At 40.3% G+C, this 18,004-nt stretch overlaps 1 protein-coding gene and 1 pseudogene across 1 annotated transcript; one reads left to right on the forward strand and one right to left on the reverse strand.

Annotated features, from left to right (window-relative positions):
- The first annotated feature begins 430 nt into the window (after positions 1-430).
- LOC106439025 lies at positions 431-15,992 on the forward strand. Its single transcript, XM_048744985.1, has 26 exons — positions 431-646; positions 880-1,070; positions 1,154-3,151; positions 3,680-3,755; positions 4,304-4,426; positions 4,889-5,132; positions 5,214-5,672; positions 5,749-5,934; positions 6,035-6,328; positions 6,827-7,468; positions 7,594-7,993; positions 8,076-8,203; positions 8,545-8,715; positions 8,937-9,137; positions 9,262-9,825; positions 9,909-9,968; positions 10,074-10,399; positions 10,547-10,961; positions 11,291-11,758; positions 12,296-12,412; positions 12,502-12,623; positions 12,695-13,424; positions 13,596-13,850; positions 14,059-14,241; positions 14,361-14,702; positions 14,840-15,992. Exons 2-26 carry the CDS (start codon positions 899-901, stop codon positions 15,587-15,589), a joined length of 9,426 nt encoding a protein of 3,141 aa, XP_048600942.1. The 5' UTR covers positions 431-646; positions 880-898; the 3' UTR covers positions 15,590-15,992.
- LOC106358295 lies at positions 15,765-17,956 on the reverse strand (annotated as a pseudogene).
- Between the last annotated feature and the right edge of the window lie 48 nt (positions 17,957-18,004).

Genomic DNA, 18,004 nt, shown 5'->3' on the forward strand with positions numbered 1-18,004 from the left:
ATACAAAAGCTGAAGCTGCCAACTCTTCATATTTTTCATTCTAGTAAAATACAGTAGTACTTTTGAATATTGATACTCCTCTTTCACAATTTTTCACACAAGTTAATAAAATATTAAAAAATATTTTTTATCTATCATTAATACATCAACAGGATTTTTTTTTTCATTTAATGCATTAGAATAATGAAGTTAAAATTAGAATATTTTTTACAAATTTGCATTAAAAATGTAAAGTAAAACTTTATGAAACAAAATTAAGATTCAAAAATTGTAATCTATGAAATGAGGGAGTATTTTTAAGCTTCTTGCAAGGAAGATACAGCCCAGTTTAGGCCCATATAAGAAACCTTTGCTTAAGTAAAGCTCATAAAACCCAATCAGCTTATTAGCCCATGTTGAGTTGGTTTTCTTAAAAAAAAAAAAAGGTGAATATAGAATTCCACGTAAGCACAGAAACAGACGACTGACACGGTGGTCCTCCGTGTAGGCGTGAAGTGAACCGAATCCTCGACGGAGGAAACCGCCAACGATCTCTCCATCTCACAAATGTCTTCTTCTTCTTTCGTACGACTTTTTTTCCCCTTCAATTTAAAGTATTGATGCCTTCGCGATACCTCTCGCCGCTGATCTCAACCGCTTAATTCAGGTCTCTCTTGCTCTTGATCTCTCTCCCAAAGTATTCTCTGAGAACTGTTTGCTTTTGGGATCGATTTAGAGCTAGGGTTCCGAGGTTCCAGCTTGAATTACGTAGTTCCTAGGATCGGAATCTTCCGATTGTTTATTCATCGAGTCTGTGTTCATTGATTGGAGTTGAGTTCGGATGATTCCACACGACTGTGATATAAAATCTGATTTGTGCTTCTCTTGGGTTATGTCTAGTGTTATTATAAAAGAGGAGATGGAAAAGTTGTTGAAGGAAGGCCCAACACTGCTGCAGCTGCACAAGTGGGAGCCTTCTCAATTGCAACTCAATCTATCAGAGTTTCGGGAGGCTTTTATTTCTCCTTCGAGGCAGTCTTTGTTATTGCTCTCCCACCACTCCGAAGCTTTGCTGTTACCTCTGACTGCAGGTAACAATTATAGCTTGTTTTCTTATGCATATGCGTTTCATTTTTGTAGCGTTTTTCAATTATTTTTCCGATGATGTTACCAGGGAGTTCTATTGGCAGCGAGGTTCCTGTAAACTGTCATAGTGACGAGTCCAGTTGTCCTACTACATCATCTGTTGGGTCAGATCCTGTGAACATTGCACCTCCTTCTGGATCAGGAGTTGGTTCTGGTGACCCAGGTTTTGTAGATAGTTGCAGTAGTTTTCCTTTTATATTTGATGCAAAGTCCGTTGCTTGGGGTAGTTGTGGGGATACTTACGACCGGCACGAAGATCCGTCGTTCAGGGAATTGTTGTTTGTATCTGGAAGTCATGGTGTTACCGTCCATGCTTTTTGCTGTTTCAAAGATTCAAGTGACATAGCCAAAGGGAAACCAAATGGTGAGCTGAGGCATGGAGAGTGGGTTGAATGGGGACCTTCTAGGCTAAATCAGGATCCGGAACACGGAACAGCCTCTTCTTTTGATGGTTCAAAGCAGTGGATGCAGTCTTTTCTAGTGGATGTGGAAACTACTGAGATTGAGGGTATAAGACAATCAAGGTTCCCTGAAAAATCAGCGTTTCCTGGTTCTGCGGATGTTGTTTCATTCAGCATATTAAATAGTGATCTACCTTTCTCGAATCTTCTTTTCCAAGAGAATTCCGTTCTTCAGGAGGGTGATATGCCGGAGGAAGGTATGTACAGGTGCACCAAAGTTTTCTCCAGCGATTGTCATTTTCTGATTGGATTTGTTATGGAGTTATCCGGCTGTGCATCTACGCCTACAAGCAATGCAAACGGAAAAAGCAAGGGTAAGAGTGTTATATTTGTGGCTCAGCTGTTTAACTTGGGGATGGAATGGGTCTCCCTTGTGAATATTGGGGAAACAAGTATCAGACCTACAAATGAATGGGCAGATTTCCGAATGACTGATAAGTTTGTTATCTGCCTCAGTGTTTCTGGTTTGATCTTTCTATACGATGTGAAATCTGGGGATTGTTTTGCTCATCACGATATTTTACAGACATGTGGTCCTGGATTGCGTTCTTCATCACAAGTGCAAGAAGGAACGGCAGAGTCGGATGAGCGAAATGACTTTCAAAGTCTTGCCCCATCCATGTTTAAGTCTCACGTTGTTGGTTCAGCCGGCCGAAGAAAGTTTAGGAAACTTATTATAGCTTCTCATACGCCACTCATAGCTGCAGTTGACGAAAATGGTCTAATATATGTGTTGTGTGTTGATGACTTTGTTTCCAAAGAATCCCACATGCCCGTGGAATCTAGTCCTTCTTTATGTCAGTTTGGGCCTGGAAGTCTGGTTGGGTGGAAAATCGGTGGTATGGACGTTGGCCAGCAAAAAGTGCACCACGCTGGCGAAGATGTTTTTTCCAGGTGTGATCCTAGGTCTTTTGCTTCTCATATCTCTATGTCTGACCCATGTTTGGAAAGACAACAAAACAATTTTGATCGAAGAGCTGGTTACTCTGGTTCATGGCTGAGTGGTTTTACTTCTCAGCCTAAAACAAATGCCCGGGGACTTGAAAATTTCCAAAGAGATTCACATGTTATTCGGAAGATGTTTTTATCTGCCGAAAAATTAGGATCGGAAGATAATTTATGTTTTTCTCCATTGGGATTCACTCATTTCTCTAGAAAACACATAAAAAAGGAAGATCAAAGCAGTAAGGTTCTTCATTACAGCCTTCAGACGCATATGACTACGAGAGATGATAGTTATTTGAACTACGATAACAAAATTTCGGTTCAAGGTGCAGAAGAAACTTTCGTAGGAGAATCAGTTGGTTGTTCTTTTCAAGGGTTTCTTTATTTGGTGACTTGTAGTGGCCTTTCTGTTTTTCTTCCTTCCATCTCAGTTACCTCGAATTATCCTACTATTGAGGCAGTTGAATATCTGCAGCCACTCCAAACCACTGTCATGGGATGCCAGGGAAGAGACAATTTGAGAACAGATGAATCACGTATTCCTTGGCAAGTTGAGGTCCTAGATAGAGTTATATTGTTTGAAGGCCCTGAAGCTGCAGATCGTTTGTGCTTGGAAAATGGTAAGCAACATAACTTGTTCCATGAAGTGCAAACGTTGGTAAATAACCTTGTTGCATTCTTCAAGCTTTTAAATTTATGGATTTTACCCGTCATATTCTCCATTATGCTGGTAGATTGATATCTATCTCTTAACCAATGTGTCATGCTGAAAGAATTAAGCTACAATTACTTGAAAACTAGTTCACCTTATGTCACGCTGTTTAGTTTGATGCGTCAATGCATGTGGAAGCTAGAATTGAACTGAATTCATTTGTAACTTGGCTAACAATGAAATCATGACGGTGCTTGCAATTTATTTTCAAGAGTCCTCCGCTGTTTGTGAGAATGAGAAAGTGCTTGTATAGCATAAGCTCAGGCATTTGTTCTCTCCCCTTTCTTCAAATTTACATTATGATTTTCGTATATCCCCTTGTTGTAATAGCAGAACCTCACATATATTGAGACTTGTAGATGGTTTATAGATTTGTTTACGCTTAACTTTTGTTCAGAATTTTTTTAGTACGCTAATTGAATCGCTGCTGTCATAGGTTGGGACCTTAAAATTGCTCGTTTGCAGCGACTGAAAATGGCGTTGGACTACTTAAAATATGATGACATCAACGAGTAAGTTGCTAGTAGTGCTGTATTTTTTCCCACTATTAGAACCTTATTTCCCCACAGTTAGAACATGCGTGGTTGTATTGGCTCAGTTGACAACTTAGGTTTTTGTCTTATGGTTTCTTTTGAAAGATGTGACTACTTAGAGAATAAAGGTTGCTTGTTAAAAATTCGCATAACAGATATGATAACTCTTTCGTTCTGAATTCTGCCAAACTATTTTTTCTACTAAAAGTAAAGTTTTGATTGCTATAACTTGGATTTTCTCATCATCCTCTTATCTGCAATTCTTATCCGAAGTTTTCCGTCTTCTTGTTGTCAGCTAGATGATCAATATGCTGTATTCTTGTGATCATTACTGCAATTTTATTTGTAGTACTGGAATTTAGTTTAGACCTTAAAGATTGAGATTCAGCCTTTTCTCCTGAGTTTTCCCTCATCTCTAGTGTAGATATGTTTTAGCAATCATTGCATGCTGACAATAAAAAAAGCAATCATTGCAATTTGTCCTGTATCATGAATTGGTTTTTTATTAACCTCTGCTGTATGACTAGGTCTTTGAAGACGCTTGGTAATGTGAAGCTGGCAGACGAAGGCATGCTAAGGGTGCTCTTTTCTGCTCTGTATCTGTTGTCGCGCAAGAGTAGAAATGATACTGAGATTTCTGCTGTATCTAGGTGAGGATCTTCTGAGTAATGAGGACATAAGTATAGTTTTCTTTTCCACTTCTCAAATTCAGTGAGATGGATCAGTAACGCATTAAAATTAGTATTCTCCCTGCTTGGTAGATATGTCCTTGCTTGGTATATGTCCTTACTCATTAGCATGTTATTTTAATCGTACTAATATGCTCCATAGACACCTTTATGTAGAAAGGCAAAGAAAATGTTCATAATTGTTACGCGTTGCACTTCAATTCAGATACATACAAAAGCCTCTTCAGCCCACAATTTTTCCTCTGTATTGCTTTTGGAATCAGTTAGAGCTTCAGGATTTAGTATATTGATTTGTCATGTGGCATTTCTAAGAAGCCAGTTTTAGCAACATATTATCTTGTCAGGTTTCGTATGCCATTAGCTCTATTAACTCGGCTGCTTTTATGCTGCCATGTTCATACTTATTCCATATGTTGCATGTAGGCTCCTCGCATTGGCTACAAGGTTTGCAACTGAGATGATTCGCATATATGGGTCACTTGAATATCAGAAAGATGGACACATGTTGGACAGAAGATCTAGGACACGAATACTTTCACTACCACCAATTTCACGGCATCACGATGTAATGGAAAATTCAAGGAGGTTGTCAGAGATGGGTTATCTTTTGGAGATCACGCGGAATTTTCAGTCCCGTATTTCCAGAAAATTTAAGAAGCTAGGAAAGGTAGTACATGGTATTAATAAGTTAATTGTAAAATTTTGTGTGTTTGCTCTAGAATTTGACAGATGACGTGTATTGTTGCAGGGAAAGAACGAAAAGTCACTGAACCTGGTAGACCCAAGTTCGTTGCAGGATGATTCTCAGCTTGAAGTTGTTCCAGATGCAGCACATGCGGAGTCGAGACAACTTGACGATACCAATGAGGAGCTTGCTTTGACGCCTCTGGGTATGATGACAGCTAAAGCTGGTCAGGTCATTGACGAAATAAGTTATGCATCTTCCCTTGTACCTCAAGGGGTAGTTGCAGAGACGAAAGTTCTTCCTCTGGAAAATCCGAAGGAGATGATGGCTCGTTGGAAGACTGATAATTTGGATTTGAAAACCGTGGTTAAAGATGCCTTGCTCTCCGGTCGACTCCCTTTAGCTGTTCTTCAATTGCATCTTCAACATTCTAAAGACTCGTCTGAAAATGGAGAGCATCATGATACATTTACTGAAGTTCGTGATGTCGGAAGAGCTATTGCTTATGACCTATTTTTGAAGGTAAACCTGAATATAATTGCTTAGACAGAGTAGTGTACGTGTATGATGTCTAGCACTTGACATTATTGATGTGTAGGGTGAACCTGGGGTTGCCATTGCAACTTTGCAAAGGCTCGGAGAGGATGTAGAAGCGTGTCTCAACCAGTTGGTATTTGGCACAGTGAGGAGATCTCTTCGTTATCAAATTGCTGAGGAAATGAGAAAACATGGTTTTTTAAGACCATATGAAGACAATGTACTGGAGAGGATATCTCTTATCGAGGTAATAACTTTTCCTAATGATTACTTGTTAGAAGAGTATCTTGGATTGTATGATGCTGACTTCACTTCAACTTCTTCTTTGCTTGACCGTGTGCAAAAAGAGGCTTTATCCTAGCAGTCAGTTTTGGGAAACATATCTTACTCGTCGAAAGGAACTCCTGAAAGCTGATGTACCTTTTGACTCCAGTAAAATAAGTTTGCACCTTGGGGGGTCTTCTCTGTTCCAGCATCTCGAGATTGAATGTGGTGAGGTTGATGGTGTTGTTCTTGGTTCTTGGACAAAAATCAATGAGAGTGCAACTGAGCATGCGCCTGATGAAACCGATGCAATTGCTGGTTACTGGGCAGCAGCAGCTGTGTGGTCAAATGCATGGGATCAGAGAACATTTGATCATGTAAGAATTCGATATAGCTATTCTTTCCTCCATAGTTTAGATGTCTGAATATTTATCTAATTGCACCTTCCAGAATGTTAGTACCTCCAAGTTCAGGAGAAGCTCAAATTAATTGCAACCTACTCTGCATAGCTACCCGCTGCATATGTGCTTGCTTCTCGAATAGCTACACACTGCATATCATTCATCTTAAAAAATGTGGTTGAAATTGTAGATCTATAATAGTTATTGCGCTCTTATGCAATAATGCTGTTTTAGTGTAAGTTGCATTTCGTATCTTCTTATTGAATTAGCACATTGTAGAGCATTAAATGGCAGTCCTACAAAAGCCCTTGAATTGGAAGTAGACAACTGCGAGAGTAACAATGATACATTTTAATGAAGGGTTAAAGACTTTACATATCAACCTTGTATTTTTAGTATTACTCCCATAAACTCATTTCAAATAATGTTTGCATTTTTGGTTTTAGTAATATCTCTTGTTGAACTATTGTGCAGATAGTTTTGGATCAGCCTTTGGTCATGGGTGTCCATGTTCCTTGGGATTCCCAGCTAGAGTATTATATGTGTCACAATGATTGGGATGAAGTCCTTAAGTTGTTGGATCTCATTCCTGAGGATCTTTTATACGATGGAAGTTTGCAAATTGCTTTGGATGGTCCGAAGCAGTCTTCTGGGCAAAATTATTCAGTTTCTTCCCATAGCGAGTATATAGGCTCCATCGAAGAAGTGGATGCTGTACTTATGGATGTTCCTTATATCAAGATATTTAGGTTACCTGCAGATATCCGGTGCTCCTTGTGGCTAACAACACTTATGGAGCAGGAACTTGCAAAAAAACTTATATTCTTAAAAGAATACTGGGAGAACGCTCTAGATGTAGTATATCTTCTGGCTCGGGCAGGTGTCATCCTCCGTAATTGCGAAGTTTCATTTAAGGAGGAATCTTGTAGGCCATCCCTAGATCTTTCTTTGTCCAGAAAGGAGAGAGGAGCAGATGTTGATACCCTGAATGCTGTACACAAGCTATTCATACATTATTGCACGCAATATAATCTGCCAAACCTTCTGGATCTGTACCTTGATCATCACGAATTGGTCCTTGATAATGATTCACTTAGTTCATTGCAGGAAGCTGTTGTAAGTGCTTTCCACACGTCCGTCATATATTTGTTTTAATATGTATGTTCTTGCTCGCTTTTTGGTTTGTCTTTCGAAAACTCACTATTTACTGAGATCGTCAAGAATCTGTCCAATGTATTCAGGGTGATTCCCACTGGGCAAAATGGTTGCTGCTGTCCAGGATCAAGGGGCGGGAATACGATGCATCATTTTCAAATGCACGCTCAATTATGTCACCTGGTGCAGCACCAAATGGCGAAGTTAGTATTCCAGATATTGATGAAATTGTTTGTACTGTTGATGACATTGCTGAAGGGGCAGGAGAAATGGCAGCTTTAGCAACTATGATGTGTTCATTGGTGCCAATTCAAAAATCCTTGAATACTGGTAGTGTGAACAGGCACAGTAACTCTTCTGCACAGTGCACACTGGAGAATTTGAAACCATTTCTTCAGAGATTCCCTACCTTATGGAGTAAGCTTGTTACTGCTTGTTTTGGAGAAGATATTTCTGGCAACCTTCTACGGACCAAGGCTAGGAATGGTAAACATGATCCACAATATGTTTTCGTTTATTTGTGTAATGATATTGATGCCATACTCTCACTGATTCTATAACTTACCAGTCTTGTCAGAGTATCTGAATTGGCGTGACAGTGTATTCTTCTCAGCCGCACGTGATACCTCACTCCTGCAGATGTTGCCTTGTTGGTTTCCTAAAGGGGTTCGTAGATTAGTTCAGCTTTATATCCAGGTACACATTTCTGATTTGTCTGTCGTAGGTACTCTTCTGAGTACACAACACTCTTTTTACTTTCTGGAATTGAGGGATCTAGTTGAAGTCAATACTTGCACTGTAATATAATGAACTTAAGAAGTTCAACGAAATTGTGGGGTGGTTGTGAGAAACTGTTGCACCCATATACAAACCTTTAGGTGGAAATGACCACTAAGATTTAGGCAGGAAGGAAAAGAAAAGTTACACACCTACTCGTTATCAGTAGTAGAAATTTTTCTGTTCAGTGAAATTATAGAGCACACATGTTTTGCTTGAAATAGTTTCCCGCAGTCTCTTATACCCGAACGTCTCTGTAGGGACCTCTTGGATGGCTTTCTTTCTCAGGATATCCTACAGGGGAATATCTACTGCACAGAGGTGTTGAGTTCTTTATAAATGTGGACGATCCGACTGAGATAAGTGCTGTATCTTGGGAAGCAATCATCCAGAAGCACATCGAAGAGGAACTTCACAACACAAAAACTGAGGTGGTGCTATGATAATTCCGGTTTCTTTAACCTGTTTTGCCGATGCTTTGAATGTTTCAGTTTTTATATAGTTTCCTGTCGATTTACTATCATGTCATTGTCTCATTTTTCGAAATTATCTCGATGGAAGTTTGTCATCTCATGCAACATTTTAGTGAGCTTTGTATATTTACTGGCTGTTTATATAATAGTTACTTATGTTTAAATTGAACTGAAACTAGGGAACCGAGCTTGGACTTGAGCACTTCCTGCATCGTGGACGGCCACTTGCAGCTTTTAATGCATTCCTGGAACATAGAGTTGAAAAGATAAAACTGGAGGATCAATCTGGCTCTTTGATACATGGACAAAGAAATATGCAGTCAGATGTTCCGATGCTACTTGCACCTCTGACCCAGAATGATGAGTCACTTCTTTCATCTGTATGTTCTGGTCGACTTACCATTACTAGCTTAGTTTTCCTTCTATCTGGAACGCTTTTATTAGTTCATTTTTTTTCAATTTCTGTATATTTATGTCTGGATGATGTTTTCTTTTGCTCTCCAGGTCATACCACTTGCTATCACACACTTTGGGGATTCTGTGTTGGTGGCTTCGTGTGTCTTCCTTCTTGAACTTTGTGGTTTATCTGCCAGCATGCTTCGGATAGACGTGGCATCGTTGAGAAGGATATCATCCTTTTACGAATCAAATGACAATGCGGATATAGCACAACAAAAATCATTCAAGGGTTCTATGTTTCATGCGGTATCTAGTGAAAGTGATCTAATGGGGTCACTAGCTAGGGCCCTGGCTAACGAATATGGTTATCCTGATATTTCAAGTGTCTCTACGAAAAAACATACTCCAAGCAGTTTTTCTGGTGCTCAGCCCTGTCTTCCGCTAATGCTTGTTCTTCATCACCTGGAACAAGCTAGTCTTCCAGATATTGGAGTAGATAGAAAGACAAGTGGATACTGGCTGTTAACAGGTGATGGTGATGGGTCTAAACTGCGGTCTCAGCAGACTTCTGCTAGCTTGCATTGGAGTTTAGTTACTCTTTTCTGTCAGATGCATAACATTCCTCTGAGCACCAAATACCTTGCCATGCTAGCAAGAGACAATGATTGGGTATGTGGATCATGATAATTCGTCTTAGCTTTTTCTTTTCTTACCCTTGAGCTATCCTTTAACCTGATGTATGTTAATATCAGGTTGGATTCTTATCTGAAGCGCAGCTTGGAGGATACCCATTTGATACGGTTCTCAATGTGGTATGTCTCTTACCCTTTCATTGGTTTCAGAAATCACAAACAGCAACTTCATAGGCTAGTTACAAGCTTTTCGTTATGATTATGTGACATATTTTCATCTGTCAGGCATCAAAGGAGTTTGGTGATCAAAGATTAAAAGCTCACATACTGACCGTTTTGAGACATGCCAACTCAAAAAAGAAGGCTACGATATCGTCCTCAGATGACACAAGCGGAGGTTTTACATGTTCCTTTTCAGAGGATGGAGCTTACATCTCTGCTGAACTTTTTCGCGTTTTGGCTTACTCTGAGAAGCTAGACAAACCCGGAGACTACCTTTTATCGAAAGCTAAGGAGCTATCGTGGTCTATTTTGGCTCTCATAGCATCATGCTTTCCGGATGTTTCTCCTATATCATGCCTAACAATCTGGTTGGAAATTACCGCAGCCAGGTCTGAAAAAATTTGATGACAGAAATTCAATTGGGTTAGGTGTATGGGAGATCTTAATGCATTTTACGTTTCAAACCTTTTTTACGTTTTCTGAATAAAAAGATGCATTCATTTTGTCTTGGCTCTAACAAAGATTATTCGTTTCAGGGAAACGTCATCTATCAAGGTGAACGATATAACCACTAAAATAGCAGAAAATATAGCAGCAGCCGTGGTATCTACAAATTCCTTGCCAACGGATGCTAGAGGTGTCCAGTTTCATTACAATAGGAGGAATCCTAAACGGAGACGGCTTATTGCACATACTTCTGTGGATTCATTGGCTTCAGCTAATAGTTTAAGCACCTCAGCTGGTAAAACACTTTACTCTCACAAAACAGAAGCTGCAGAAGATGAAATACCTGAAGATACCAGTGTTACTAATGATTCGTCTGATGAGCATGCGTCTCTATCAAAAATGGTTGCAATGCTTTGTGAACAACGCTTGTTTCTTCCTCTGCTAAAGGCTTTTGAATTGTTCCTCCCTTCCTGCTCTCTACTGCCATTTGTCGGGGCTCTTCAGGTTTGTCTTACGTTTTGACCCACTATTTTCTCTTACGGTATTTTTTGGGCCCTTGGTTGTCTGTTTACAATGACTTTTACACGATATCTGGTCATGGATCTGATGCCGTTTCTGATTACCATGAGTTCATCCGCGTTCGTTTTTCTCCTTTTCTGTGGGAGAAAACTTAGATGAAATTCTGCAAAAGTTATGATTTGATGTAACCAGAGAAAATAAGATACTAAGAATCTGTAAAATAACTTTGGTTTTAAATGACGGCTTTTGTAATATTCTTATTTTTACTGCCTCTTCATAGGATTATGGCCTGTCTTTATTATTATTTTTTGCAGGCATTTTCTCAAATGCGCCTTTCTGAAGCTTCAGCACATTTGGATTCTTTTGGGGCTAGAGTTAAAGACGAATCAATGCATTTTCAGTCAAATACAGCCAAAGAAGTCAATTTTGGGGCATCTTGGATCAGTAAAACAGCTGTTAAAGCTGCTGATGCTGTTTTGTCAACTTGTCCATCTCCATATGAGAAACGATGCTTATTACAACTTCTTGCTGCAATAGATTTTGGTGATGGGGGATCTGCGGCAACATATTATCGGCGTCTTTATTGGAAAGTTAATTTGGCTGAGCCATCACTCCGGTGGGAGAACGGTCTTGACTTAGGAAGTGAGGCTCTTGATGATGGGTCTCTACTGGCAGCTTTGGAAAAGAACAGGCAATGGGAGCAAGCACGAAACTGGGCCAAGCAACTTGAAACCATGGGTGCCACTTGGACATCCTCTGTTCACCATGTTACTGAAACGCAGGTAACAAAACTTATTAGCTCCTATCTTATTTGATCTGCCAGAGTTTCCGGTCATTTGGATTCTGGAGGTCTAGCAAGTTATAAGAAATCATGGTCTTAGCCTATTGATCGGTTTAGCTAATTTTTCCATGCTAGTTTCTCTTTCTCTAGCTAACGATTCCTCTTCACTGTATGATGGTTGTTCACACATGAGAGTTTGATTGTGTAGAGGTTCTTTCAACTCTAGGATAAAGAACTGGCTGCAGTGGTGTAGGAATGATCTGATATTTATCTCTCTATAACTAGGCATTTTCCCTTGCATAGAACGGTTCTACCAACTGAGTACAGATTGCATAAGCTTTATTGAGTTTAAATGCTCCCTTAATTTGGTTCCGCAGCAGGAAGATTTGGCTCCATATTGTGTTTACATTTTCTTTGTCTTTGTAAATTAGCTGATTTTTTTTGGCTGCATGCTAGCTTTGTTTGTACGCCACTGGTTATTATTATGTTCAGGGATTTGTTGAATGCCCCGTCTTAATAGACATTTGTTTACATATAGGCAGAATCCATGGTCGCAGAATGGAAAGAATTCCTTTGGGATGTCCCAGAAGAGAGAATCGCATTATGGGGCCACTGCCAAACTCTGTTTGTTAGATACTCTTTCCCTGCTTTACAGGTCACTTTTCTGATTGTCTCACTTGTAACCAGTTTATCTGTGGAAGCCTGATATTGGTACCAGTGATTCTGTTGCTTAATCTTTTGCAGGCAGGTTTATTTTTCCTTAGGCATGCAGAAGCGGTGGAGAAAGATCTCCCTGCAAGAGAGATCTATGAGCTGTTACTGCTATCCCTTCAGTGGTTGAGTGGGCTAACAACCCTTTCGCATCCGTAAGTGATCTTGTACCATTATATAATAATCATATTACTGGGTTTTTGACTTCGGATTTACCAATATTCAGGGTTTATCCTTTGCATCTTCTGAGAGAAATCGAGACTAGAGTGTGGTTATTGGCTGTAGAAGCAGAAGCAAATGTGAAAAATTTAGGAGCATTTAGTCCGAGTAGTACCAGAAGAGACATTGCGAATGGAAATAGTTCAAATCTTATAGACCGAACTGCAAGTATCATAACAAAAATGGACAACCATATTTCTTCCGCAACAAAAAATAAAATTGGAGAAAAGCAGGACTCCAGGCCCCCTGGCCAAGCACATCAAAGGAACCAGGACACGACCACTTCAGTATTTGGTGCCAGCACAAAGTCTAAAAGGAGAGCAAAAGGGATTGTCCCACAAAGAAGACATTTTGTGGATTCTTCTGATAGGAATACTGATTCTGAAGATTCTCCATCTCCTCTAAACATCAAAACCGAGTTCCAGCTTCAAGAGGAAAGCACGGGTTTGGAGATATGCTTATCAAAGTGGGAAGAAAGTGTAGAGCCAGCGGAGTTGGAAAGAGCTGTTCTGTCTTTACTGGAGTTTGGACAAGTAACAGCTGCTAAGCAGCTCCAACTTAAGCTTGCTCCAGAGAGTTTACCTTCTGAGCTGATAATTCTGGATACTGTTATGAAGCTAGCAATGCTTTCTACGCCTTGCAGTCAAGTACCGTTGTCAATGTTGGATGATGAAGTTCGTTCTATCATTCAATCACAGAATCTTAAAATAGACCAACCTGTGATTGACCCGCTACAGGTTCTTCTCTCTATATCTTTCACACAATAATGCTCATTTGTTTCTGTAAAGCTTATTACAGATTGATTCAAACAAATACCACTTAACCCCCCTTTTTTTTTCATATCCCCCTGTCTTGCTCTTATAATTTTTTTTGTTTGATATAATGCTGATTGGTATCTGATATTCTAGGTGCTGGAGAATCTATCGAACATTTTAAATGAAGGCAGTGGACGTGGGCTGGCAAGAAAAATCATTGCAGTTATAAAAGCTGCTAACATACTGGGCCTTACATTTACCGAGGCATATCAAAAGCAGACCATAGAGTTGTTACGATTGCTTTCTCTTAAAGCACAAGATTCCTTTGAGGAAGCATGTCTCCTTGTCAAAACACATTCCATGCCCGCTGCTAGTATCGCTCAAATACTTGCAGAATCCTTTCTGAAGGTAAATTACCTAAACTATATTTGTTAATGGTATGCGTATATGACACGATTATCATAACTCATGAGTTGACTTCAACACTTAACAAAAATCTTTGTCGTATGGTTTTGTTTTGATTGATTACTTGGAAAAAACCCTCCATTAATGACTTCTTCTTTCTCTCCTAAGTATTTTCTGTGTATTTGTCTCTAATATTTTCTCCATGTGCCAGGGTTTACTGGCAGCTCATCGTGGAGGATATATAGATTCTCAAAAGGAGGAAGGGCCTGCTCCACTTTTGTGGAGATTTTCAGACTTTTTGAAGTGGGCGGAGCTTTGTCCATCTGAACAGGAAATTGGTCATTCATTAATGCGTCTGGTGATTACCGGGCAGGAAATACCACACGCGTGTGAGGTATGTGATTTTGTTAAAAGCTTATTAACAATATCGTCTGATTGCCTCATGAATTTCTAAAACAGTGGGCAAATAAGTTGTCAATGCTGATTTGGTAATAATGAATGCTGTTTTTTCAGGTTGAGCTACTTATTTTATCTCATCACTTCTACAAGTCATCTACGTGCCTTGATGGAGTTGATGTTCTGGTGGCACTTGCTGCGACCAGGGTTGAGGCTTATGTTGCTGAGGGCGATTTCTCATGCCTTGGTCGTCTTATAACTGGAGTTGGAAACTTTCATGCTCTTAATTTCATTCTCAATATCCTAATCGAGAACGGGCAGCTCGATCTCTTGCTACAAAAATTTTCTAGTGCTGCTGATGCAAACACTGGAACTGCCCAGGCTGTCAGAAGTTTCCGGATGGCTGTTCTGACTTCGTTGAATCTCTTCAACCCAAATGATCATGATGCATTCGCAATGGTATGTCCTCAGCTAGAATTAGCCAAGTAAAAGAGTTTATTTCATCATTTTTTATCCGCTTACCACAGTTCACTATCATGATACTTGTGCACATGAAGCAATATTTTGGGATAGTTTTAAAATTTCGTTGTTTTCAGGTATATAAACACTTTGACATGAAGCATGAAACGGCTGCTTTGCTAGAGGCACGTGCAGATCAGGCTGCGCAGCAATGGTTTAGACGGTATGACAAGGATGAAAATGAAGATCTCCTTGATTCTATGCGCTATTACATTGAAGCAGCTGAAGTTCACACTTCTATTGATGCTGGAAACAAAGCACGGAAGGCTTGTGGTCAGGCTTCCCTTGTCTCGCTTCAAATAAGGATGCCAGATTCCAAGTGGCTCGGTTTATCCGAAACAAACGCTAGAAGAGCACTTGTTGACCAATCTCGTTTCCAGGAGGCTCTGATCGTAGCAGAAGCGTATGGTCTTAACCAGCCAAGCGAATGGGCGCTTGTGCTTTGGAATCTGATGCTCAAACCCGAACTAGCGGAAGAGTTTGTGGCTGAGTTTGTAGCGGTGCTTCCCCTGCAGGCTTCAATGCTACTGGAACTGGCTAGATTTTACAGGGCTGAAATGGCAGCTCGAGGTGACCAATCTCAATTCTCAGTCTGGCTGACAGGCGGAGGGTTGCCAGCTGAGTGGGCCAAATACATGTTGAGATCATTCAGGTGTTTGCTGAAGAGAACACGGGACTTGAAGTTACGGTTACAGCTGGCGACAACAGCGACTGGATTCTCTGACATGGTCGATGCGTGTACGAACGCGTTGGATAAGGTCCCGGACAACGCTGGACCACTTGTACTGAAGAAAGGGCATGGAGGAGGATACTTACCACTCATGTGAGTGAGTGAGTGAGTGAACTAAGAGATCATCATCCCTAAAGGATGCAATGTTGAGTATCTCGCTCTCTCTGCTACATCGTTGTGAGAGCTAGATGGAGCTGTAAATTAGCCGGAGAAATTGAAAAAGAGTTGTTTTGGAAGAGGAGACTGGAGTTTTTCTTAATATACGTTTCAGAGTGTTTTTTGTGTGTGTTTGTTGATGATTGGTCTCACAATTCTTTCCATTTTGTTTCTTCTTATACCTTGCGGCGATTAAATTGCAGTCTTGAGAGAGAGAGATATAGTGATGTGTAACAGTGTAATAACTGTCTGTTATAAGTTATAGGAAAAAATCACATTGTTGTAATAAGTTCGAATCTTATACTTATTTGCCTGGGAATGGATAATATTTCTTGTTTTAGAAATTTGGAAGATCACTCACATTGAAGGTTTATATTTATAAGCGTTATACCCGTCATACAGCATGCAAGCAAAAACTAATAACAGTTTAATTCATGACGCTTTTTGAAGCCATTAGAAAAATGAGCTAGATTCACACACACACTTTTGATGGAATTGGTTGTTCTTTTTTAATTAATAGCGAAAGAGCCTAACACAAATTTAAATCATACAATAAAACCCATTACATAACAAAGGTGCACCAAAGTCCAAACTCAATTTAAGACAGCTTGTTAATACTCTCAAGCTATGTTTCTGCAACAGAACTTAAAAAACAACCTTGAACATCTCACGGTCTCTTATTAATTGAAACCCTAAAGCCATGCTTCATGCTAAGAATTAAATGAGGATCTGGTTCGATCTTCCAGACTTTCAGCAACCTTAACGTCAAAGTTTTGTAATATCTCCACAACCACTGCCTTCATCAGAACCATAGCCATTTTCTTACCAAGGCATGTTCTTGGCCCTGCATTAAATGCTAAGAACTTGAAAGAAGGCTCATGTCTCAACACTCCGGTCTCAGATATCCATCTCTCTGGCTTGAACTCCGATGCATCTTCTCCCTACCCAACGCATAAATTAAGATCAAAATCTTCGAGTTTGCTTCCACTTTATGCCCACTTGGAAGCACATCTGATCGAACGGGAGACACACACGCTCGATAGGAACCGGTGGATAAAGCCTCATTGTTTCACACAAGGTGGCGTGTAAATACACTAGCTTGTTAAACTGCTCCGTTGGATCATACTCACTACTACTACTTGGTTGTAGATTTGTGTCCATCTCTCGGCGAATCTTGCTCAGCACGTTAGGGTTTTCAGACAAAAGCCAGAAGAACCAAGTGAGAACCGAGGCAATGGTGTCTCTCCCAGCTAGAATGAACGTTAAGATAGTGTCTCTTAGGAACTTATCATCGATAGAGCTCGAGAGCTTGTACTTGGCTGCATCAAGCTTCATGTGAGATGTCAAAAGATCTTCGCTCTCTCCAGTGGGATGACCTTCCGATCTTGCAATCTCTTCTCTCTTGGCTGATATGTGTTTCTCACACACACGATCAAAAGTGGCATTGGCGTCTATCATATCTTCTTCTCTTTTCCGACTCCAAACCAGTTTTGTAGCTTCCACAAGAGCCTAGGCTTGACATGCCTATACAAGATCCCTTCTCCTATATCGTGAAGAGCTTTAGCGCTTTCATCCTCAGGCATTTCAAAGGAGAGAGACCGAGGATCATCACAACCCGTTACTATAACTAACGTTGTGTCGAACATGAACCTCCCGAACACATCTTGCAAGTCCACAGTTGCACCTTCCTCTGCGAAACGGTTAAGAAGAGGAACAAGCCCTTCCTTGAGTTTACTCATCGTGGTACTCACCGACAGTTTTTGAAAGCCATGATGGTTTATCATGACCTGAGAAGCTTTCCTCAGATTCTTCCACGCTTCTGACTCCGTTGTGAGTATGGAATCTCCGAAAGCATCGAAGACTTCTTTGAACTCGGCGCCCTTGGTGTAGTTGTAGAAGTTTGAGCTCAACATGTAGTGAATGTTAGCTGGATCCACCGTGAGCAACATGTCCATGCCAGAGAACCACGGTCCCTTGAGTAGAAACGTTAAGTCGGTGCTTTCGAGAAGCTCCACGGTGAAGTCGTAGATACGGTGAAGCTCCACGAGGAGACCTGGAAGCATCCCGAGAACCGGCCAGTTTCTAAGGAGACGGTTATGGTGTTTCTTGAAAAGCAAGCAATGGAGGAAGATAAAGCAAAAGAGGGCTATGAAAACTTGAGTTAAGCTTATTGAAGCCATGAGATAAGAAGTTTGATTGATATTACAAAGATAAAATCAATATTGTGATGGGTTCTTTGAGTGCACAAGAAACTTGATTTATAACAACACATTACCCCGGCACAGTTTAACTGCATTATGTGGGTCTCACGATTTGCCTGTTCACCGTGGACCAATAGCGGGTCGCCACGTGGCGT

Source organism: Brassica napus, chromosome C1 (assembly GCF_020379485.1).
Source record: "Brassica napus cultivar Da-Ae chromosome C1, Da-Ae, whole genome shotgun sequence".
NCBI classification, from domain to species: Eukaryota; Viridiplantae; Streptophyta; class Magnoliopsida; order Brassicales; family Brassicaceae; genus Brassica; species Brassica napus.

Excerpts from the sequence above, each read along its gene's own strand:
- LOC106439025 (XM_048744985.1), top strand. The coding sequence starts at position 899 with ATGGAAAAGTTGTTGAAGGAAGGCCCAACACTGCTGCAGCTGCACAAG. Across the intron at positions 12,624-12,694 it reads CTAACAACCCTTTCGCATCC|GGTTTATCCTTTGCATCTTC; the intron begins GTAAGTGATCTT and ends ACCAATATTCAG. Across the intron at positions 13,425-13,595 it reads CTGTGATTGACCCGCTACAG|GTGCTGGAGAATCTATCGAA; the intron begins GTTCTTCTCTCT and ends CTGATATTCTAG.